The sequence below is a fragment of the Maylandia zebra genome, linkage group LG10, assembly GCF_041146795.1.
Source record: "Maylandia zebra isolate NMK-2024a linkage group LG10, Mzebra_GT3a, whole genome shotgun sequence".
Taxonomy (NCBI): domain Eukaryota; kingdom Metazoa; phylum Chordata; class Actinopteri; order Cichliformes; family Cichlidae; genus Maylandia; species Maylandia zebra.
This window is the reverse complement of record NC_135176.1, coordinates 21,487,310-21,512,517: the sequence shown is the minus strand read 5'-3', so window position 1 is coordinate 21,512,517 and position 25,208 is coordinate 21,487,310. Positions and strand designations below refer to the sequence as shown.

Below are 25,208 nucleotides of genomic sequence, written 5' to 3'. Positions count from 1 at the left end.
AGCCAATCTATGGGATAAATATCAAGAAAATGCTATATGAAACAAAGTAGCCTAAAAACACTTAAACGTGTGTGTGTGTGTGTTTGTGTGTTTCACTTGCCTCCTGCATGGAGTCAAGTAGCTTAGTTAACTGGTAGAAGCGTTGCCAGTTCTGACTAGGGTTCTCCTCCCTCTTGACGATGGCTTTTCCCAGCTCCTTGATATAGGTCATCCTGATCTCATCAAAAACTGCTTGACTCTTCAGGCCATCTTTTGGTACTGCACACACACAGAGACAACACAGAGCGATATATCAGTATCATTTAAAAAAAAAAAATTAAAAATACGATTTTTTCCCATGTTCACTTGGAGCTGGTAAGCTTCAAGGACACTGTTGCTCTGTTAGGCTAGTGGTTAACATAGGAAGGGGTTCTGAAGGTATAAATTTAAAAAAAAAACACACACATAAAAGTAAGACAAAGCTTTTATCAAAGAATTTGTCCTTATCAGGTCTGTGTCTGCTGTTCGTGTGGCAAAAAGAGTTAGGTGAGAAGTTTGCATTCAGACACAAATGATCAACACTCTTCTGGATCAGAGAAGACTGACAGAGTATATTTCTCATTTCATCAGGTGCCAAATGTTTTCAGTTGCTTAAAGGGCTGAACTACAGGCAGGCTTTGCTACTATGAAGCCATGCTTTTTAACAGCTGATGTTTAGGATTGTCTTGCTCAAATATGCCAGCCTTGCCTGTAAAAGAGGTTATCTGGATACCCTGAAGCCTGTATACACCTCTCAGTATTGATAGTGCCTGAGGGTCTAATGCACCCCCCCCATACCAGAGATGCAGGTTGGGAACTGAGTTCTGATGACAAACAGGATGGTCTCCAATTTTCCAAAAAGAACTTCAAACCACAGAACAGTTTCCACTTTTCCTCAGTCCAGTTTAAATAAACTTTAGTCCAGAGAAGATGACAGCGTTTCTGGATCATGATCACACACATCGCTTCCTCTTTGCATGATGGAGCGTTAACCTGCATTTGCGGATGGCTGTATTGACAGACAGTGATTTCTGGAAGTGTTCCTGTGCCCATGCGGTGATTTCCATGACATAATTTAGCTGCTTTTTAATGCAGTGCTGCCTGAGGGGCCAAAGATCAGAGGCATTCAATATTGATTTTTGGCCTTGTCCCTTGCACATGTACTGTAGATGATGAGATTCTTTGAGATATCCTACAGTCTTCGCAATTTTACATTGCGGAACTTTTTCCTAAAATTATTCCACAATTTGTAGACAAAGTTTTTAGCAGACTGGTGAACATCTACTTTTCTTTACTTCTGAGAAACTCTGCCTCTCTAACATGCTCTTTTTATTCCCAGTCATGGTACTAAGCTGTTGTAGCTGTTGCTGCCAACAAATTCAAAATGACCTTATTTTATTTTTTGGTAAAGAAATGTATGTTTTCTGTGTACTGTTATGAATGAAATATAGATTTATGAGATTTGAAAATAATTGCAGTTTGCTTAAAATGTTCCAAAGTTTTGGAATTTGGGTTAAAAGTAGTACCAGCTGCAGTGCAAGGTGTCACTTTTGCTTTTTAAATCAGGACATTTGAATACCCTTCAAAATGATTCTCTGCGTTCAAATGATATATTAAAGAGGACACACTGAGGACTTTCGCTGTGCCGGTCACTGCTGAAAAGCAAAAACTTCAAACTTGAAAAGCAATACAGTTGTATCAGCACATTGTGGACTCTTGTCAGTCTGGTGTCAGGCAGTGAGCCGCACAGTTTAGCAGTGACTTGCAGTGATTGTGCTAGGCAACAATGGCACTGCAAACTCATTAAACAACTTGTGTTTTCTTATTCTATGACCTATAAATTCTTTATTGAGTTATTTATGTTTTGTGGTGCTTTCACGCTGCTGAGCATTCTCTATTCTCTATATTTAACTAAATATGACAGTATATCAAATAGTCTTATAAGTGACTTGAAATTCCATATAATGTGTGCGAGAATGGATAAAAGCAGCTCAAACCAAAGTTGTCCCATCTAATAGTATTTCCATCCCTGAGGGAAACGGATGGAAATCGCTCTAAGGTACAAAAATGCAGCCGGTGCACAGTATGGAAATGTAATTTCCTCCTGCATAACAAGCTAATTGCTTCTGAAGTGCATCCTCTTCTTCGCCATTCTCTGAGAATAATGCTCTCCATCACAGACAAGAAAATTTGAAATAAGTGGGAAAGGTCTGATTTAGTGATACTGTTTCCTTGTGTAGCATGTAGGGTTACGTTACTGATTGGTAACCCACAGCTTTCATTATTTGACCTCTTCAAACATTAAATAAAGAGAGGCCTGATGAACACTGCCTATTTGAGTCTGTCCTTTAACAGCCTTTACTAATTTATACACAGCAAATAAAATGCAGTTGGAATAAATTTACAATTTGTAAAAATGTCTTCTGAATCCAATTTTAGCTAAACTAAATTGTTAAAAAAGAAAATTAGTTTTTTTTTTTTTTTTTAATAATGTGCTTTCACTGGACACTCGTACATAAAAGAAGATTAAACAGCAGTAATAAAAAAGCTAACTGTTTTTATTCAGTGAGATAAGAAACACAAAAGTTATACTAATTCAACTCTCAGTGGAGCCTCTAGTATGGAAATTAAATGACTCTCTACCAAGGTACGATCTGTGAAAGGACTGCACTTTCACAGAGCAGTAACATTTAACAGAAGGCATCTAAAAGAAAATATCACATTGTTACATCGCAGATTGGTGAAGAATGTCAAAAGAACATCAAACTTGCATATTTTGATAGTAACAGTAACACCCGGTCTTTTCTGTGGCATTTTGAATTCATGTGTCCTTCTAAAAAGAAATGGCTCCATGTTCGATCGCTGAATTTCAGAACTGAAGAAGACCCCTGAAATAAAACACTTAAGATACACTTTAAACCAAACAATGAAGTTAAAGAAAATGCAAGACAAGTGCTTGAAATGGTTTAGGGTACATAACACCCTGTGAACGTAAAGTGACATAAAGGTCCAGCGAGCACTGACAGACACACATAATAATGCATCTACAGAACAAAACATCTACTGTGCTTTTGTCAGCAGACTGGGTTTAAATTATTGCAGACAGGAATGTTACTGTTCTGCCGTTATGCCTCTGACAGTGTAGACACTTGCGGCATGCTTACCATTTGCTGCTGTCAGCAGTGATTTTAAACAGGATCTTTGAACTGCAGTATTAAAACATACAACCACCGGCCACTTCATTAGGTACACAAGTTGATCTGCTTGTAATGCAAATATCTAACCAGCCAATCATACAGCAGCAACCCAATGTATTTACATATATAGATGACCTGCTGAAGGTTCAAACTGAGCATCAGAATCGGGGAGAAAAAAGGTGATGCAAGTGCACACGGGCTGATCTGAATATTTCAGAAACCGGTGATCTGCTAGGATGTTTCTGTTATAGGGTTTACAGAGAGTGATCAAAAAAAGGAGAAAATATTTAGTGAGTGACAGTTCCCTTGGCAAAAATTCCTTGGTGATGCCACAGGTCAGAGGAGAATGACCAGATTGCGCCCATAGGAAGACAAAAGTAACTCGATTAGCCCTCATTACAGGCAAAGTGTGCAGATGAGCATCTCTGAATGGACAACACATCAAACCTTGGAAGCAGATGAGCTACAGCAGTAGAAGACTACACAAAGTGCCACTCCTGCTGGCTAAGAAAAGGATACTGAGGCTGCAATTTGCATGGGCAATAGAAGATTGGAAAAGTACTGCCTGGTCTGATGAGCCTCGATTTCTGATGTGATATTTCAAAATTTAGTGTAAACAACAAGTCAGCATGGATACACCCTATCTTGTATCAGTGGTAGAAGTTAGAGGATATTTTCTTGGCCCAATTGGCAACTTAGTACCAACTGGTCATTATTTAAACACCACAGCATACCTGAGTATTGTTGCTGACCATGCCAATCCCTTAATGACCATATTATGATCAATCCTGATAGCTCCTTCCAGCAGGACAACATGCCATGTCACAAATATCAGATTTTCTCAAATGGGTTTCTTGAATTAGACAGTGAGTTCACTGTACTCAAATAGCCTTAACAGTCATCAATCTCAAGCCAAAAGAGCACCTTTGGGATGCGGTGGGACAGGAGGTTTGCCTCATGGATGTGCAGCTGACAAATCTAAAGCAACTGCGTGATGCTATCATGCCAATATGGACCAAAACCTCTGAGGAATGTTTCCAGCACCCTGTTGAATCTTTGCCACAAAGGCGATGCATTACTGATAAGTAATGAAATTTGTGGCCTTTAGCAGCAGCAATCAAAATCCTCTGCGCATTTATCAAGAGGAACATGACCAGAACAGCCCTACTGTGACAAATTGCAAGGAAATGGAAAAAAGCTGCAGCTGTATAACACAGTAGATACAATAAAAAGTGATTTTTCCAGTCCAGCAGAGAGACTTTTGAAAAACACTGCTGTCATTTTTCTAAGTGAATTGTGTTCCATTACCTGTACTGAGCAGTAACAGCACCTTCATGCACAGGTACTCTTCGTAGGACACCTGCAGTCTGACAAACTCATTACAGATCTTCAGCATCTGCTCGCACTGGTCAGTCATGAAGGGCAGCTTCATGCGATCTCTGTGAGAGGAGGGGAAATGTAGAGCAGGTGAAGACAAGAAACAGAAGAAAACAGAATTAAAAGAGACACACAGGTTAGAGTTGGAGCTGTTTCACTCATGCTGTTATTCAATTCCCAATAAATAGCCCTGGCAGGGATGTGTTACATCCTTGCAGGAGAAATACAGACTCTAAAATCAGTCATGATGGATTTTCACACCTCACTTCCACTAACACACAGCCCACATTACTTTTTTCTTAGAAAATCAATACAGCACATTCTCCTGATACACAGCCTTGGGCTAAGCGCTGTCTACTCTTTCTGACCAACTGCAGTGCCATCGGCAATGACTCCTTCACATTTCATATCTATTTTTTACTCCTCTCTGGAGTTTTTGGACGCGACATCTTGCAAACAGCTCAGGGCTTTCTTTCTAACCATTTTCAATAAAAAGGTTGAGCTGTTTGCAAGATGTCGATGTTTTTAGCACTGTTTACAAATGTAGAACAACTGGATGGGTCTTTCAGAAATCCCAGCAGGTATTTAAATAGCTTAATAGTTCAGTTCTATTTACCTGAATTTGCTTTCTACTGTAAGAAAGAAAACCCCAACAATCATATGATCCCCTATGAGCAAGCAATAGTGGGAGGGAAGAGCTCCCTATTAATGGGAAGAGACCAGACTCAGGGAGGGGTAGTCACTTGCTGTTACAAATAAATGGCAAATGGCAACAAAAACAAATGAGGCTATGTAATCAACATACTGCAGACTAACTTGAGCCCTGCCTCTGTGGCATAGAAAATTATTTACAGTATAGTTCATAATGCAGTTGTTCCTGTATTTTTTTGAATTACTTGAGTAGTGTAACTCTTGAAGTGTTTACAGACTATTATTACAGATATTTGATTCCTTATACTTTATTTTTTTCTAGCCTCCCTAGTCATTGTCTCTTGTATATGATTTCCTATTTAGTTACTTCCTGTTTTATTTTATTAGTCCCCATGTGCTTTGATATTAGTTTTGTTGCCTTTTATGTCTCCGTTTATCCGTTTATGTCTTAATTAGTTTCAGCCGTGTCTTGTTACCCTGGCGTTTCCACTCTCCCTGATTAACTCCTGTGTATATTAAAAACCTAAGTTTGTATTTGTTCCTTGTTGAGTCATACTGTGTTCCTGGGTGTGCTATCTGCAGGATTAATGGTTTTAAATATTTATTATTATTTTTATTTTCCCCCCTTTTTCGGCATTGCCTTAATCAAGGTTTTTTGTGTTTATGAAGTTTGCCTCAGAAAAAGTGCATTTGGACCAGGAACCTGCGAAACGTGGCAATAACAGCTGATGTTCTGGCCTAGCTTATTTATTCATGGGGCCTTTTTGTTGCTTCTGAAAATTAGGTGAGAAGGTCAGTCCTGGGCTCATGTCTGCTTCTTAAGAAGATTAACATACAAACTGGATGAAGTGTTAAGCAGCCTACACAGCTTGGCGATCAGCAAAAACTAGCGAACACCCTTTCCCACGTCCCTCATAATAAAACACAGAACTGGAGTTTAGATTTCAGCAAAAACTATAACCATATTCTCATTGTTAGACAGCAAATTCTCATTTACATGTGACTTTATCCCTCAGCCTTCTGACCTGATTTCTATACTGAGTCACAAAGCTGAGTCACAGATAAATGGTTAACTTTGTAAGTCAAATGAGACTAACACCGTAAAATGAGCAAATGGAAAAACAAAACTGCTCAAATATTAGAACAGCTGTGATTGTTACCCACTTGTTGATGACAAGATCAGGGGCGAAACAAAGCATGCTGCCATTACACTGCTCGTATGACCTCCAGCCAAGACTGAAAGACATGAGAAAGAGCCAGGAGCACTGCAGCAGAGTCATCTGGTCATCAAGGTGCAGATTGCGGAAGCCTAAGGACGTAAAAAGACTGTTAGAACAACTAAAACCAGATAAACAGAAGTTCATAAAACAACCACAATAACAATTTCAAAGATGCAACACCAAAAAGAGACACCAAATACTGTCTGTGATTTTTTCTCTCTCTAGGACTGACGGTCTTCAAAACAAAGCAAGCTATGAGGTTATTACAAATGTGCTAATATGTAAGCACTGGGGGTGCAACAATACACAAAATTCACGGTTCGGTTCGATATTTTTTCGATACAAAAAAAAAATGTTCATGCCTTTTTAATTTGTCATTTATTAAATTTTCACGGCACATTCCGCACCACATCTCTGTGTGTTCATCATTTGTTTGAAGCCAGCTCACCTCCTGCAACTACTTTTCCGAGAATACGCGCTTCTTTTGTGGTTCGGACTCCTTCTGACATTTCTTTGGAGGTGGAGGAACATCACAGTAATTGCTTAAAGGAGCTTCTTCGACATCTTTAAGACTTCTAAACAAATGTCTGTCCTCCTCCTGAAAATCTTATGTATGCAAACACGCGTTGCAACTTCTTATCTTGTGCCCGTTTTTTATTTTGACAGCGAATGCGCACCTGCGGACCACTTATGTGCAGCGCTGGTTATTTCGCTCGTCATATTGCAGCCACAGAAATTATTTTGTCCATGAAACCATAAAGCTGCACTTTCTTTTTGCCTTATAGTCTGATTTGTCATAACTTTTCCGTTTTGTGGTAAGCTTTTCTTTGGCTGTCACTTCTTCACCCTGACCTGTCTTATTTGGCTCAGCAGAACTAAAATATTGTGGCGAGCTCAGACAAGGAGGAGACGGAGGTGTCGTTTGGTCTTGCTTCCCGTGAGCTAGCCAAGGAGCACAGCCGTTTATTGACATCTGCAGAAGACGTCACCCGTCACTATGGAAACATAAACAAAACATAACTGTACAAACAGAACCCCGAACAGCCCTGACCCGCTACATAGCGCCCACCTAAGGGGTCAGTCGTCCCCGACGACCCCATTACCCCACACAAAGTCCTGCAAATGCCCAGGTGCCTTCTTTTGGCGCACCGGGGAAAAGTCACTCGGGTCAGAACATGGGGTGCCACCATCATCCCACTTCTGACACCAATGTGGCGAGCTCAGACAAGGAGGAGACGGAGGTATCGTTTGGTCTTGCTTCCCGTGAGCTAGCCAGGGAGCACAGCCGTTTATTGACATCTGCATAAGAACACTGCCGTTAGCTAACTGCTCAGCGCAGCAGCAACAACAACAACAACAACAACAACAACAACAGCAACACCACACAGGGCGCCCTCTGACCCCGGAAGGACACACCGTCGCAGCGAGAGGGCGTCACCCGTCACTATGGCAACAGAAACAAAACATAACTGTACAAACAGAACCCCGAACAGCCCTGACCTGCTGCTTTTACACACGCACTCACATAACGCTCAGCGATTCTCTGCGCGATCAACCTCTCACATGTTTAAGCTTGCTGCTGAGATTTCACTTGTCATGTTTGCATAGTAAGCTAACGATTGATAAGACGATGTCAGAGGAATTGGTGCGCAATTTATCATCACTCACCAATCAGTGCTGTCGCTCTCTATACACAGTTCGTGTGATTGCAAAGTGAAAGCAAAAAACAAGCAAATTCAAACGAGATTTCAATATGTCACATATTGACAGAGGCTCACCGATGCCAATGACATAATTACCCAGCTACATTTCCGAAAGAATGCAAAAGCATTGACATATATTTTTCCTTCCTATGATAGGCCGATGGGCAGGGCAGAGATAGATTTTGGTAGCCCGACTGGAAAAATCGCTAGCTCCGGGACATCGGGCAGGCGATTTTGCGAGCCCTGTATCTGATTGAGGAATCACTCATCTTTGGAAAAGAGAGTTTATTACAGAGAAATGGCTCTTTCCAAAATAAAAGCTATACTATACGCTTCTTCTGGGCTATATTCTCAGCAGCATATTAAACATATCAGGTCCCCATAAGGAGAATCATGTGCTAACGGCTGTCTAAATGACTCGGTAAAGTTTGTAGCATGCATGCTTGTTGTTTTTGTCTGCTTCCACTTGTCTTTGCACTAGGATGATGTCGGTGTAAATGTGCAGTCATATTTGTTGTGTTCCCACTAGTGCTGTCAGCGTAAATCTTGTTGAAATGACGTTAACGCCACAACATGGCAAATCTCCGATAACGAGCTACCGGGGATTGCCCGTGCATGGGGCTGGACGGCCAACACGTTAATGAGCTAACTGCGCTAACACACTAGCTCCCACCCATGTAATTGAGCATTGCATGGCACATCCAACATACTGTTTTACTTTAGTCCATGACACGCTTACCTTCAGGGTCATATGTCACATGAAAACCAAAATAGTTCCAAACGCCAGATCTGAATGAGGGTGGGGGAGGTTCAATTTGCCATGTTGCAAGGAGAGCTTAACTTCTGTCTGCTAGCTTGCCCTGCGCTCAGTGAATCTGCGTTCGACTACTCCGCCTAGGCTGAACTGTCGAGCGCAGATCCACTGAGCGCTCAACACAGACAGCATCGTCAGAAGGAAAGTTGATAAAATAAATTAAAAATTTATTTTGTATTGTTCATACATATGCTACCAAACCGAAAGAACTGTATCGAACGGTTCAATATCGATACCAGTATCGTTGCACCCCTAGTAAGCACATATGATTGCATATGTTTCAGGTGATAGTCATTAGTTGTGCATACTTTTAAAACAGCAGTGCAGAATATTTTCATGTTTTCATTTCAGAGAATACAGACATTAAAGACAAGTGGAAGTAATTGCTCAATTCTTTTATTAAAACTACCACAAAAGAGCTAAGAAATACTAGAAATGGACCATACAGTTAACTGGATATTTAAATTGAGTTGCTGTTCAGTTGTTTCTGCTCTCAAAACAATAAAAGTTGAACTGCACATTAAGTCCTTTCATTTTCTGTTTCCTTGAAATATGGCTCAGCTATGTGAGACCCCTCCTCCTCCTTTTAGTGCTTCTCCTCTCGATCGACTTGCCAGTTCTGGACATCACATACATAAGATTTAAAACCAGATTTTCTCCTCATTTTTCCCCTTGTCATATAAAAAGAAATTACAAAAACATAAGCCAATGTTATGGTTTTCTGGCAGGTTTCTCAGGAGCAGAAATACTGATTAGCAGGTCATGTGCTTTCTGTTTCCATGAGTTGAAACTAGCACGAGTGGTTGGAGTTTCAAATTCATTTTGTTTCCATTTTTGTTTTGGTGGAATGGAAACGGCGTAGGAATAAAACCCAGCAATTATTGTTTTTTCTTGACATTTAAACCATGAATTTAAGTTATATTGACAACAATAAAATTTTAGTATATCCATTTATGTGCTGAATCCTATGTTTTGGTGTAGTGTCTTGCTCCACTTAGAGCAAAAGAGTCCCCAAACATGGCAAAGAAAGTTTTTTCCAATTCTCATTTTCCATGCATTTCAACATTCACAAATAAATAGTATAAAGATACATTCTATATGTGTGGATCTGAGATTATATCATGGACTGGTAGTTTTCTGTCAAATCTATAGTTACAAGCACATTTCCCTTGTTAATATACAAATTATTGTGTATAAGCTGCATTTTAGCAGTGGCATATTTCCCTTTGGTATCAAGGGGTGCACACGTGTGTTCAGTACCACTGCAATGCACAAACTACATGTGCTGCTCTTGAGCTCTTGTGACAAGCTTCAAAAACAATGCAGTGATCCCCAAAATTTAAGAGTTAATGAGTTATTAACATCGGTCATGACCTTATACCTTGGAAGTGCTAGGCTTCTAAAAACTCTGGCCATGAGATACAATTACTCCTCCATCTGTAATTATGGATTCAGCCATTAAAAAGGTGACATGACATTGGTAACTAAACAACTGTTTAAAAAAAAAAAAGGAACGAGGAAAAAGGAATTAAAAAAAATCAAAAATTTACCTTTTGTGCAGTCTGAAGTGAGATGCATCAAACACTTCCTTATTGGTCACCCTACCATTAAGATGACACCCAGCTGGCTACTGAACTGAGCCACAACTGCACTTTCGCTCGTTATTTGCTTTTTATGACAACACTCAGACAAATAAAGGCTGTGGTCTTAACCAGAAGAGCACTACAGAAGTATGTACTACTGAAACACTCGCAAACTACTCACCAGGTAGTAGTGAAACTGAGAAGTGCAATACAAACCATAATAAGAGAACATGTGCCTTCAAAGTAAAAGTACTGCCTTTTGTGCTATTAGCAATCTACTTGCGACAATGTTTTCGGTATAGTGGCATATGCTTCTTTGTGACCAATTTCATGCTAACCATTGCTGGAAACTCGTCCCCCACTTTTTAAAATAACAACTGGAGGTAGCCACATTGTTGTTGATCATTCTATAGGCCTATATGACTAAGGCCTAAGTGGGGACGTACGACTGAGGCAACTTCCTTAACTGGCATCATGTGTTAAAAGAAATAGACAAGTGAAAGTGGATGTAGTTGTTTTTCATCATCGACTTGAGACCCATTAGTTCAATTTTCTAGATGGATTTACCACCAGTGATGGAGTTTGTTTGAGCAAGTCTGTGCATATAAAATAAACCAAAGGGAATCCATGGTAAAGAGCTTTTCTGTTACCTGGTAGTGACTTGGCCCACTTGACTGCAGAGACAACCTGCTGTCCCCCTAGCCTGTTGAGAGTAGACATGAGCCGTGATGAAGTATCTGGCAGTGTGCTGTCATAGCCCGAGTAGATGATCTCTGGTTCTATGGCCTTCAGTATGGACAGCATGGTCGGCACGAGTTGGGGCATGCTCCTGGGTACGACTGGAACAGGCATGTTGCTAATGGTGGGCTCTGATGCCCCAGCCCGGTGCACTTTCATCTTGATCAGCTTTTTGTTTTTCCTTGCTGTGAGGTGAGACATAGCAATAAAAGAGAGGTACAGAAAAAAAAATCAGAAGATGCTTCAATAAAATAAATTGTTCACAAGCATTGTGTTTTCTACAAATGTTTTGTGCAAGGTGCAATCAAAACAATTCAGCAATTCTATGCATAAAAAGCATAAACTCTACCTCATTTTACCTCATTTCAGGCTGACTGGCTAATTTTGACCTTTCAAGTTCCATCTCCTTTCTAGGCACTGCTATTGTTTTTAGATCGCTTTCTGAAAATCCTTCACTGTGCAGCTCAAAGATCAGTTATGACTCCAAGAACAAATGGGTTTTTTTCTTGGAAGAGTGTGCAGTGTCCAAGACTGAACATCAGTTCAAGAGCCAAAAATATTGAGCTCAAATGGTCTCTGCTGTGGTACATGCCCTTTGTGTGCTCAGCTGCAATATGTAATAGGTAGTATTTTTGCCACATAAACACAATTTTTGCCACACCTGCAGTTCTTCTGCAGATGTCCTCACAACTAAAAAATAATGCAAGATAAAGGCTCGTGATTTTGACGAATTGGAGACCCAATGGGTATTGCAGACATACTTCTAGGAACAACAGCATCTCTGGAAGAGATCCAGACATGCACAAGGAGCAAACCCTGGACAGAAGGGTTGCTTCTCCATGGGCTGGGCAATGGAACTAAAATGAAAACTAAAATGAAAACATATACAGTCACTGAAACTAGAACTATAAAAACAATTGAAATAAACTGATCTGACCAAATTCTCTGGCTCTAGAAACACACAGAATACAAAAAAGTTACTTTGTGACATAAAGACAGGCTATTATGTCCTGAAGTGAATAATCAACTCAAAATTAGCTTTCACTGTTTTACTGCACAGTGTAATTAACCTAGAAAAATCAACACTGTAATGCATCCATGTACTGTATAAACACTTCTATATTCCCAGTTAACGTTAATAAGTTATTTAAGTTACACGCTTGCTTCACCCCACCTTACAACATGGATGAAGAAATTTCACTTTGAGTTTTAACAAACCAGTTAAAGATCAGGAGAGTGCCACATGCTGGTCTCTGCCCAGCAAATAGTTACAAAATCACAAAAAGAATTCCATTTATGACGACATATGACTTAACAGTGGATTTTTCTTGTTGTTTTTTTTTGTTTTGCAGCTTCTCTCCATCAGTGTGACATCAGTGAAACAACAGATATGGCAAATTGCTGTGTTTTTTGCCCACAACTGTACATTATCTAAGCCTCATTTGAACATTTCCTGCTACTAAATGTACAAAACGTCAGACTTTGAGAGGTTACCATGAAAAAACATGTTTTTCCTACTCTACCTTTTTTAATTTCCTCTCTTGGTGTTTCTATGGCAACTAAGAGCCTTTCTGCTGGGAGTCTGTCTGCTGATGCATTGACTTCCATCAAATCCCTCTCTCTGTCTTTGTTCCTCTCACTCTCTGTGAACCTACCTTCACCCTGTGACCAAAACTGCACTTTTAACATGTAATCTCACTCAACGCTGATTCATACAAACTAGTAACAGCAATTTCATTCCCCTTAGGGAGCATCAAGCAGAAACAGCACAACAAGCAGGTTCTTGGTTATAAAGCTGTTGTTTTGGTTACAACCTGTTGCTTCCCAAAAATGTGAAAGATCATCAGGTAATAGAAGTTTTGGAGGCTTGGACTTAGGAGTGAATTAAGCAGTGATCAGTGTGAACCATATAGAACAATAAAGGCCATATTAGCCATCAGGCCATATTTAATCTATTCTTGTTTTTTTCCTTTGTTCTTCCTTTATTTTTATACTAAACTACTAATCTCATCTGTACTCTAAAATGTTCTTTACATAGTCAGTAATCTGTCATTTAGCTCAATTTTAAAGCTAAAATAAAAGAATGATAGTTTACCTATTTCGGGGGGAAATTTCTGTGCCATTGGATTCATAAAGTGTGCGTGTGTGGGGGGGGGGGATATGTGTGTATTCACATCGTTTATGTTAATGAGAGTGTGGGGAGTGAGTTGGAGGGTGGGGTGGGCTGCTTTTAACCATGTAAAGCACTTTGTGCTACATTTTTTTTGTATGAAAAGTGCTTTATAAATAAAGATTGATTGATTGATTGATTGATTGATAACAAATTTAAAGTGAAATAAACTACTGTGCAAAAGTTTCAAGCCACTCCAATCTTGCTAAAAAAAATGGGAAATAAGTGCAGCAATTTATTGAAATGTGTGCAAACCTAACTGGAAAACCTGGATTTAAGGCAAAAATAGAGCCAATATATGGTTTAACCACCTTTACTTTTCACCACAGCTTTCTTGTAATTAAAGTACTCTACTAAAGTTATTTGGATACTGACTGCTTTTTTTCCCTTTCTACCAGGATGATCACACACTGGTTCAATAATGTTGAGGTATGGTGTCATGGTCCTGGGTCGTTGACCCAGCGTTTTGTGTTTATTCTGATTTTGTATTAGTTTAGGGTTGAACCTGAAGTTTGGTGTATATTCAGCCCTACCTGTGTCTGTCCTTGGTGCTCTGTTCATGTCCCCGTGTTGTGTTGTAAATCAGTCTGTGTGTTTCCTGCTTTACTTTGAAGGCTCGTGTCCTAGAGTTCCTGTTTTGTTCTGAAAGTCTGTGTCTGTTGTCATTGTGTTCAGCTTGTCTCCTCCGGTCCTCATGTGTATTAGGTTCAGCTGTTCTTCCCTCCTGTGTGTGATTACCTGATTACCTTGTGTGTGTGTATATTTAGTGGGTGTCGGTCTGTGTTCGTTGTCGGCTCGTCTGCGTTCTATGGTGTTCCGTTCCTGTCTCTGCCCCGCACCCCTTTTGTATGGTCTCAGGTTCGTCATTTAGTTCTCCCAGTTTAGGTTTCTTCAGTTGTTTTGTCATGCCTCACTGCCTGTTTTTGCCACTCCACCACTTGTAAATAAACATCACTCGAATCATCAGTCACTGCCGCATTTTGGGTCCTCCTTTTCCTCCAACACCACACGGCTCACCCCGCCAGCCGTGACATATGGTCTCCTTAGACCAATCCATGAGTGTTTGTGTTTTTCATTTTTTATACGCTTTTATTGTACTGGCAGTGTGCTTGGGATCGTTGCTGCACTAAAAAAATTTAGCTGTTGCTAATGAGATGCTTTCCAAATGTATTGCATGGCTAATCAAAATCTGACGCTACTTCTCTGTGTTTACAATTCAATCAATTTTGACAACACTGGCTGAAATGCAGCCCCAAACCATGACAGATCCTCCACTACATTTTACAGATGGCTGTATATGCTCACTGTTGGACCTCTCGTCTGACCTCCTCCATGCATACTGATGATAATTTGAACCAGAATTTTATTCAAATTAGTATCATTCAGTCGATAAGACGTATTGTCAAAGATTTTCTGTTCAGTTCTTGTGTAATTTGGCCTCCGTTTACCTCATTTTCTATGATTTCCATTCCTTATGAATGATTTCATGGCAACCACTCTTTCACTGAGACCACACTGCTAGAATGCGCCTTTCTTATTTGTTGTTACAGCTCTGTATCACTGGCTTCCTTTTACTAAGTAATGTGATTGTTTGTTTTTGCAATCAGAGTTATATGTGCAAGCTCCTTATCCTGATTGGTGTTTCCACTTGGCTCATATTCACTAGATCATCTGGGATTTGGACCAGAGACCTCTTGCAAGAATTATACTGCCTAGACCAGAGTTTCTTTAAATGAACCACTGCAAGTAGAACATGGACATCCAAGGAGAAAGTGTGACACTAAGTGAAATTAATACTTGAAGGGAAAATTAGGTTACTGGTACAATTAATTTCATTAAATGAACCAATTTGGATCAGTTTTTATTAATGATTGATTACAAATTGTGTGGGACATGAACTTTTTTCAGCTTCTGAAGTTGGGGCTTCCCGAAAAACTTTAAGAACCACTTCCCTAAACTAAAGCTGCTCGCACTGAATCACAGCTGCCCCGAATGACAAATTGGCTGCACTTTGAAGCAGCTGTAGGGATTACTGCTGCAGTTTGGCTGTGGCGCTGGTCTAGTCATGGTGGAAGCCAAGATGAAAGAAGAGCAGTCAATATTATAGGCTGAACATAAGCCAAGTGGAAGCACCAATCAGCAACAAGCCCTTGCACATACAGATGAGAGTCCAAGAAAAGAGTAATTCACACTTTAAGAGAAGAACTGCAACATCCACCTTTGTGTGAATGATCCAATCAAAGCCTGCTGGAAATATAACCAGCACAGGTACTTTACTTTACTTCACAATATTGCACATAAGACAAGATAAAGATGCCCAGTTTTTCATTAAAGCATTGAACGTTGGCTGGACTCATTTAAAGATGGGTCTGATCATTTACCTTCCAAGTTCATTCCAGCTTGAAGACATTTTCTGAAGCGGCAGGCTGGACAGTTCTTCCTGCGGATCTTATCAATGATGCAGTCATTTCTCCCTGCACACAGGTAGTTGTGCTGGCCTGTAAATAGAAGAAGGAGAAGAAGGAGGGGGGAAAGAAGACATTAGCTAGCAAAGAATGTTTGAGAAGGATTAGCACGAGCAATATCTATGACCACACTAATCACCTGTTGTACAGTAAGCCTAACAGGCTTGTGGGATCCCTTTGGTGTTAACAGCTTCACTTCCACAACTATGCACTTAGACTAGACAGCAAAATCCACGCCATTGGTCTTTGAGAGTAACGCACAGTCCATATCATTAACATTCCTATTATGGAGCATGCACCAGATTCTAAAACAGGTCCACATTTGATTATAGAGCATGGATACTTTTGATTTCTTAATAATCCTTTGTTACACAAGAAGGAACAATTGATTTGTGACCACAATGAGGAAGTCATGTGGAGTCAATCACCACCTAAACTACTTTTTTTTTTTTTTTTTTTGGGGGGGGGGGGGGGGGGGGGGGTATTTGCAAGCAATAGTTTGTTGTTAAAGAATTATGAATGCATATATAATTCTATATTTTACAGATGTGCACAGCTAGTCCCTGGTTGCACTGAAACTTCTTACTTGTTTAATGTTTGTAAATTCATTGAAGACATACTAAATGCTTTCATATTGTGGCAGTATGTCTTACGACAGTGCAACTTTGATCCTCATTGCAAGTGTACAGCAGAAGGACAAACATGCCTGAGGATGAATTTGGCATTTCGTACATTAACATTGTCTCTTGAACACTTTCAAGATCACAATCTGCAGCATTTTGTCAATATAATTGTCAGGTCTGTATTTTTTAGCTGTGAAAGGCCTCACTAAATCATTGGGCTGTTGCTCAATATTTTATGGGCTATGCTTGAAGATCTATTTTATGTCTCAGTTATGTAGTCTTGATGCAACAGCGTTTTTGTTCCAGTGCATGTAACACTTATACGACAGGACCTGGAAGCATCACATTAATCACTTTCCTTCTAGCAACAGATATGCTTTTTATTTTTGTGATGACTATTCAGTAGATAACCTATGCTGTGGAATTGGTCATAGTTTAAAGTTTCACTGTGACACTTCTTTGAAATCAAAATGGGATGATTAACTAGAAGTGTCTTTGATTTTCCCCATATGAGTAACTAACCCAACCAAGAATTTTATATGAAGTGTTGGTGGTGTTTACTCTGAAAAACAGACCATGGGCAGTTATTTAGAAAAGTTGCAACTAATTGACATCTGCCAGAGCAAAGGATTCACAATTTTTTTACCACTTCCTTCAGTTACCAGTCACTGTCAACTGAAAGTCAGCACATTTCTACATTTCATTTCCACTGGCTTTACATAGAAGTCTGCTTTTCTCACAGTTGGAATTGTGTGTCATTGTCTGAAATAAGACTGCTTATACATAGGACACACTATAAAATGCACAAATCACAAATTAGAAGAGTTAAAAAATATATCAGGAATGCAGGCTACTTTTTCGACTTTGTGTTTACTCACTGGATTTGTGCTGCAAAGCACCAAGCGTCAGACTATAGTCTGCTCCAGCTCTGCAACACAAAAACATCCCTCCTCTATCATTTGTGGTGTTCTTGTGAAAAATTGTTTGATAAGTTCATCCAATCTTATCAATCGAATATGTCCGTTCTATGCAATTGAATTTCTACATTGTAGCTTACTATGGTGGGGAACGGTGAAAAGCCTACTTATTAGTCACTCGTGTTATAATAGCATTACTCATCATGGTGTAATGGCTGTTCTACACATTATAACGAGTGGCAAAAGCAGAGGATTCAATAAATAGTCTTTTCATGTTACTGAAACTCATTATAATAGATGATACAACAAACTCTCCAGAAACCATTCATTTATTTTTTTATAGACCCGCTGAAAACCTTCTGCATGATTGCAGAAAAACTCATTGACTGTATACAAAGTCACCAGCGTCAGTATTCCCCCTAGGGTGGAGGATGAACACTGATCTCCTAATCTACCCTGATCTTTAAAATGTAATGCTTTTGATGCTTTTTGACCTAAAGGGCAGTGTGTGACAACTTAAATTTCGTGGGCACTTAAAAAGGAAAGGAACACTATATAAATATGAAGAGAAGCACTATATAAAAAGAATCATATTATTCAATTGACAACATAAAAAAAATAGTACGTGCCTTTGTATACAGCAAAGCTTATCCAGTGCTGTTTTCTTGCACATTTGACACATGTTTCAGGTCATAAAACAAATTTGAATATTAGATAAAGACAAGCAAAGTAAGTATAAAGTAAGTAAGTATAAAATGGTGCTTTTAAATGATGATCTAAGCCTCCCTGTCCCTTTGTGAATAACTAATTGCCCCCTAAACTTAATAACTGGTTGTGCCACCGTTGGCATCAAGAGCTCCAATCAAGTGTTCAACTGTCATTGAGCCTTTTACATTACTGTGGAGGAATTTTGGCCCACTCTTCTTTGTGGAATTGTTTTAATTCAGCCACACTGGAGGGTTTTCAAGCATGAATGACCTGTTTTAAGTTAATGCCAAATCATCTCAATCTGATTGAAATCCAGAGCCTTAACTAGGCTTAATGAAGCTCTGCTAACTCTGATACTCCCTCTCTATTTACAAGTAACTTCTTTACAACAGTAGCATCCTGCTGGTCCACCAGTGGGCAGCTCATACTGTGAAGAATGAGCAGCAGGAAGGGTTTGGTTTGCATTAACAAGGAATGAACATGGCTGAAAATGATCAGTAAACAGTAAAATATGTTCACAGATATGGTTGTACAAACAGGGATGCATACAGAAGCTACAGTGATCTAGGCAGAAGCTGAAAAAGAACTGAAGCTTAAACGGAGTCATTTTCCCCTGCCTGCCAGCACATACACAGAGAAAATTAGCACAAAAAGCAGGGATCAGCGCTGCTATATTGCATATTACAGGTGGCGAAACTAATCCAGATGTCCACATAGAAATCATGATAAACGCGCTACGAAACCCAGTAATAATCATAATATTCCACAATAAAAATTGGTGGTGTGATGACAAGATTGGAGCTGCATGTTGCAGCCGTCGCTGATATCACAGAGAGTCATTGCAAACAATGGCGTAAACAGCCATCTGTAGTGTCAAAAGTGCCAACTGAATCCCACTGGTATTCTCCCTCCCTTATCCTGCCCTAATCTGCTAACAAGGGTCTGGCACGACCCATCAGCAGTGGATGGTGAAGCCCGTAGCTGAGTTTGTAACCAATACTGGCATACAGGGTTAGTGGTTGGCACTGTGAAGTCACAGTCAGGAGGTCCTGAGCTTAAACGTGACCAGTGGAAGGGAATCCACTTTTTGATTCTGTAAAGGTAAACCACCAAATGTTTAGTATTTCATAATTCGCTTTATAATTAACAGAAGGAAAAATGTAACTACAGGGGTGGCAGAGGTTTCATTTCTCATGACAGATCTCAGGAAGTAATGTGGGTTAAGTGCTGAAAAAACAGACCTAACTGGAGACAGCATGTGATTGCGTTTAGATCTATCATCGTAGAGGAAGATAAGATGAGGGGCATTCCAGACAGAAAATGAAGAGTGCAAAAATCATTCACAGGCAATTTATGCTGATTTAAATGACCAAATCAGTACATTTGCATGCATTAACAGATAGCTGGCGGAACAGGCTATGCATGTTTCTAGACAGATTGATCAGTGCTGAAAAAGTACAGGGGACATTGGCAAATCATGAATGCTAAAATTTCCATCATCATCATCAAAATAATAATCATTATTATTACTATCATTATTACTATTATTATTATTAAAAGTGTATTTATTTACCATCTGTGTTTTGTCGTGCTCTCCATCCTTCCCCATAGAGACAATGACCAGAGAAGGAAGAGGGGGAGAGAAAAACAAAAATGACAGGTATGACTTTCTCATTATTACTGTAGGCAGTGAAATTGCACTTCATATCGAATGCTTGGCAGTTACACCAGCACTGCATAACAAATACCGACATGCTGGATAACCGTTAATCATGATCTTAGTATACCATAGAAGTAAATATCGTAGATATCAGGATATAATTCAGGGCATACCAAGGGTTCTTGTTTCCAGTTTCAGTCTATCTGTATCAGTTTGTCTGATACTTTTTTCCTTTTCTATGTTGGAGACTGTGAAATGTTTCTATAATAAATTCCATTAAAAACCGGCCCAGTTAATCCTTAACTGCTGCAGAAGTCAAATAATCCATCTACACCGTGTCCCCAAATATTCAGAGTAATGATTTCCCTAAAGCAAGTCTGATCGCGAGGTATTCTTTCACCAGCAACGCATAGAAATGAAAGAAAAGGACAGGGCTATGTTAACTGATACCTGAAATTAAGTGAGTCATTTCTGTGCATATTCAGTAAGTTTGGGCAATGATAAATTGAAGTTGATGTCTTAGGGTTAGGGTTAGTCGCTAATAATGACTTAAAATACACCTCAGAAAACCCTATCTAAGCAACCTGTAACACATCTGCAGAGGCAGCTTGTAGAAAGAAAGGGAATGGAAAGAGAGCAGAAGAGAAGCTCAGGGATGAATGCATGACAGTAAAAGCATTTAATGCAAAATACGGTTTGTCAAATGCATTCTTGCCCGTCCCTCCAAAGCATTCTGACACACAAACCATTTAGAGATAAATATGCACATTGAAGTACATATGTAGCTAACCTTTTCTTACTTGTTTGTGCACATATTAAATAGGTCTATGTAACCACTGTGATTCAACAAAAATATAATCAAATAAAATCAAATACCTTGCCTGTACCCCATTAGAAGATACGCTCACTAGACATTTCATTAGGTACACCTGCTCAACTGCTTGTTAACACAGATATGTACACAGAAAGCTGCATGGCAGCAACTGGCTGGTCTGAGTATTCTGAGCTGAGATTTTCCCACAGAACCATCTCTGGGGGCTACAGAAAATGGTCCAATAAAGAGAAAACATCTAATGAGTGGCAAGTGTCTAGAATGCCCTGGCATTCTCTGGGTATTTTTTCCAGAGGTCAGAGGAATGGCCACCGTGCTTTGAGCTGCTAGGAAACCAACAATAACTTGTTCCAATCAAGATATGGTGAAGAGTATCTCCGAACGCACAGCATGTCAAACTCTGATGCAGATGAACTACAGCAGCAGAAGAACCCACAAGGTCCCACTCCTGCCAGCTAAGAATGGGAAACTAAAGCTACAAATTCACATGGACTCAACAAAATTGGACAACTGAAAACATTTGAAAACAACAGGGTCAGAATTTAGTGTAAACAACATGAAAGCATGGATCCCTTCTGTCTTGTATAAAAGCGGTCAGGCTGGTGGTGGTGTTGCAACAGTGTGGGGGATACTTTCTTGGCACATTTTTGGTCCCTTCACACCAACTGAGCATTGCTTAAACGCCTCAGCCTCACAAAGCTTGAATAATCCCAAGCACATTGGCCTGTGGTGGAACCGGAGAGTCTTATCAGCCAACAAATCTGCAGCGATTGTGTGATGCTAACAGGTCATGTACTGAAATCTCTGAGGAATGGTTCCAGCACCTTTCTGAATCGATGCCATGAACAATTAGGGCAAAGGGGGTCTAAACCAGTATGGTAAGGTGTACCTAATAAATTGGCTAGAGAGCGTGGCCACTTTATTGGAAAGCTGGAAAAGAAAATGGAAAGATGATATTTCTGGATTACGGCCTTTCCTCTGCACGCTTTTGTTTTGTTGGTAATCAAAACCAGTTGTAAGCAGTCCCTGCTTTGGGGCATAACAAACAAGAAGGGGAATAAAAGAGGTGGAGAAATACAACTAATGTACTAAACCCACAAACAATTGAAGAAATAAGATCTCACCCTGCACTCTACTATTCAACTGTGACCCTGAACTTGGAGAAATCATTAAATTTTCTTATTCAGGACAGAGCAGAGATGTGCAGAAGCATCAAGAGCTGTAGTGTAACGGGAGAAAACTTGTAATAAATACTAGCAATTTAGTGCATATGTATATAAGCATATGTAATTTAAACATCCATAGTACCATCATTCAAAGTAAAACTGAATTTCCAGCATTAATGAGGAGTGTGCCGTGTCTGAGTGATTGAGGCAGTGGGTGCAGATTGCGGGAGACCAACCTTCAACGGCTCTCTTGAAGAAAACCTTGCAGCTGCCACATGTTACAACCCCGTAATGGCATCCAGAGGCCTCATCTGAGCACACCAAACAGATCTTATGAGTCTGCCCGCTGGTCTTGGATTGGGCAGGTACCACAGAGCTGCTGATCTCTCCTTCTCTGGGTGATGAACTGTAATATGTAGAGAGAGGAAAGAGGGGGAAAACATGTGTCAAGAATGCTGATTTGCAGCATGGAAATGTCATGTGTAGGGTGACTCATTCACACCACCTTTGAATGAGCCCAAATTTAGTCATGCAATTTTCTGTAAACGGATCCCAAATATACACAGTATTACAGAGACAGAACAAAGAACCGACTCAAATCTTAGGGTGATAAAAAAAAATGCATCCCTCATCGGAATTCAAACCCTCATAGTGTTTGCAGTGTTTTCCCCAGGTTGACACAACGCAATGATGAGCCAGATGTCTTTTCATTAATGAATGCTTAAAGTGAAAAACAAATCAACTCTAAGCCAAATCCAATGAAGCCTATCACTAACAGCTTCTCTGTGCTGTATCTAGGCTCTAAATCTCAGTCCAATCTTCTAAGTGTGTTACGATACAAAGTAAAGAATTTTATACTTCTTGTGTAATCACACACAGTCATACACGTTGTTATTTCCAACTGAGAGATTTACATACATGAAGTGCACTGTGAGGCTTAACTAGTCACTAAGACCAACTTGACAGCTGCACTGCAAGTTAAGTGGCAGGATGCAAACCAAGAATACATTACGTCTGCTGTGTTCGACTGACACTGCCGTGTAATCCATCACAGGAATTTGACCGCATTAAAGGACTTAAATCTTTCCCCTGTTGTTTGTTTTGGTAGCACACTAGTTGGAATGTATATGGGGATTATGTAATAGGATTAGCTTGCTAAGCCTGACAATGACTTTGCGTTTAGGTCCACAGATATCTTGGCTCCAGTGCTGATACAACATCACTTCTCAACTAAGGCTTCAAGTGTTTTGCTGTCCATTTTCTCCACATGTTCAATCAGAACTGGAAAGTACAGTGGATTACATTAACTGGAACTCTGAATCCACCTCACAGATCAGCAGCACTGCTATCTAAAAAAGCATGACCCAAATTCACAGGGCCTAGTTTCTGATGGTCACTGGAAAGACGACACTTGCTTATGTAAATTGGACCGCAACCAAGGGGAGTAGCGTTGATGGATCTTGGAAGACACCTTAAGCTAAGATGTCTATTCATATCTATGGTGAGCTAGTCAAGATGACTCCAACGCAGCCAAGTTCGAATGGTATCTGGATTCGGAATGCAGTCCCAGCTAAACTTCTGATCCCCATCTGAGCAAAGTATGCAATCACAAAACACAGAATACTTTTTCCACAAGTACTGTTCCATTGCACCACAAAAATAAATGCACCTCTGTTAAATATGCATACCTCAATTTCAGACCTAGTTTTCTGCATCACTATAACCTCAGAGGCTAAGTATGGTTCATCAAACCCACAAATTGAAACTATTAGGAGTTTCAGCTGGAAGTACAGTAATCTGCTTCAATAGTCTAATCAAATTTGGCACATATAGGTTACGTGCAGACAATGTATATACAAAACAGTCCTTTTCCCCTTATTGTTCAGTTGATCCTGTACATAGTCCATATATTAGGACACACCAGTGATCCTGATGCAAGATGGGATTACTTATAAGGATTTTTATAACAACTGAATGACTGCTAATTTTAATTACATGATATGTCAGTTAAAAGGCTATTGTCATTACATAGCCAAAATATGCTAGTGTGTGTGCTACATTCGGATCCTTCCTTAACACAAGGGATCTGGCAGAGTTTTACACAAATATACTGATGGGCGATTATTTTTCATTTCTGCTACAGTCGTGTTTTCAAAGGGCTCGATGCGGTCCTTTCACAGGACTTTTTAAATGAGTTGTTTTAACAATGAGGATCATACCAAAAACAAACATCTATGCTATTTGTTCATCATCAACCTGGCAAACAACTCCACTTGTGGTGTCACAGCTTTTCAAATCTGAAGTCATTAGGTAAATCATTTCCAGCATGAGCAACTGAGCCATAATCGTAAGGAAACAAACACAGAATACCTCATTATGACAGGTATTGCATAATATTGTAAATTAAGTCTATAAAATTTGCTTTTGCAAATGTGGAATTTCCCCAACACGCCCATTTGGGATGCTACAATGAAAATTCAAGCAGACCTTAAAAGAGTTAAAAGCCCAAGCATTTCAGTGGACATAAAACCCTTTATTTCTTTTTTTTCCCCGAGAGGTTTGAATATGAGTGTGAATGGTTTGTCTGTCTCTCTGTGTTAGCCCTGAAGCAGACTAGCAACCTGTCCAGGGTGTACCCTGCCTCTCATCCTATGGTCGTTGCTTCTAAGGATAAACGGAAGAGTATAGACTGATGGAAATCAAATCAACTTTCAATGTGTTTAAACTTTATTTGCCACACTGGAACTCTGTGAATGTTGGCAAATGCTCCTACTATGTGCTCATCTTTCTGGTGCTCTCATTACTCGTCTACTTAAAGGAGCAACTGACGAAACTGTGGACACTTATTATGGGGCAGAGCTTGAGCTGTAAATATCTGGACTTCTAGGAGACCACAAAAAAGTGGCCAGTGAAGTGGGAGACCACCTGTGACCAATCATCCGATTTAAACAAATGTAAACACAGAAGTTTAGAAAGACTGACAAATGCAGGCACCTCATCCTCTGCAGCTGAAGTGGAGGCAATGTGTCTGTTTAGATTTTCAGCCATCTAGCTCACAATTGTAGTTGATCTTATTAAAACTGAAGAAGTCTCTTGCACTGGCAAATAATACAGCTAGCTTTCATGTTCCCTGTTTGTCATGAAAATGTGACAAAATATCAACTGCTTGGGAAGAAGAGGGCAGTAGACATATGGACACATTTTGTATTTGATATCACTGAAAAGAAGATGCTTTGAAAACCATATGGAGCAACCCTCATGACCAACTTTTACACTTTTTATTTTGGGTCAACTGAATAAATCTCATATTGAGTCTACTATAATGTTATAATATTTAATCAACTTAAGCTAGATTAAAAATAAAAG

The 25,208-nt window shown here is 39.7% G+C and overlaps 1 protein-coding gene across 2 annotated transcripts in view; it reads right to left on the bottom strand.

Annotated features, from left to right (window-relative positions):
* Positions 1 to 25,208, bottom strand: part of LOC101480287 (glucocorticoid receptor) — a 66,767-nt gene that overhangs the window by 4,266 nt on the left and 37,293 nt on the right. Inside the window, exons 3-9 of one of the 2 annotated variants that reach the window (XM_004550341.5) lie at positions 22,079 to 22,248; positions 19,758 to 19,784; positions 15,853 to 15,969; positions 11,214 to 11,486; positions 6,408 to 6,552; positions 4,524 to 4,654; positions 101 to 258 (exon numbers count right to left, since the gene is read on the bottom strand). In XM_004550341.5, coding sequence (XP_004550398.2) covers positions 101 to 258; positions 4,524 to 4,654; positions 6,408 to 6,552; positions 11,214 to 11,486; positions 15,853 to 15,969; positions 19,758 to 19,784; positions 22,079 to 22,248 — 1,021 coding nt within the window. The remainder of the gene's footprint in view (positions 1 to 100; positions 259 to 4,523; positions 4,655 to 6,407; positions 6,553 to 11,213; positions 11,487 to 15,852; positions 15,970 to 19,757; positions 19,785 to 22,078; positions 22,249 to 25,208) is intronic. The other variant, XM_004550342.5, reaches the window with a different exon arrangement.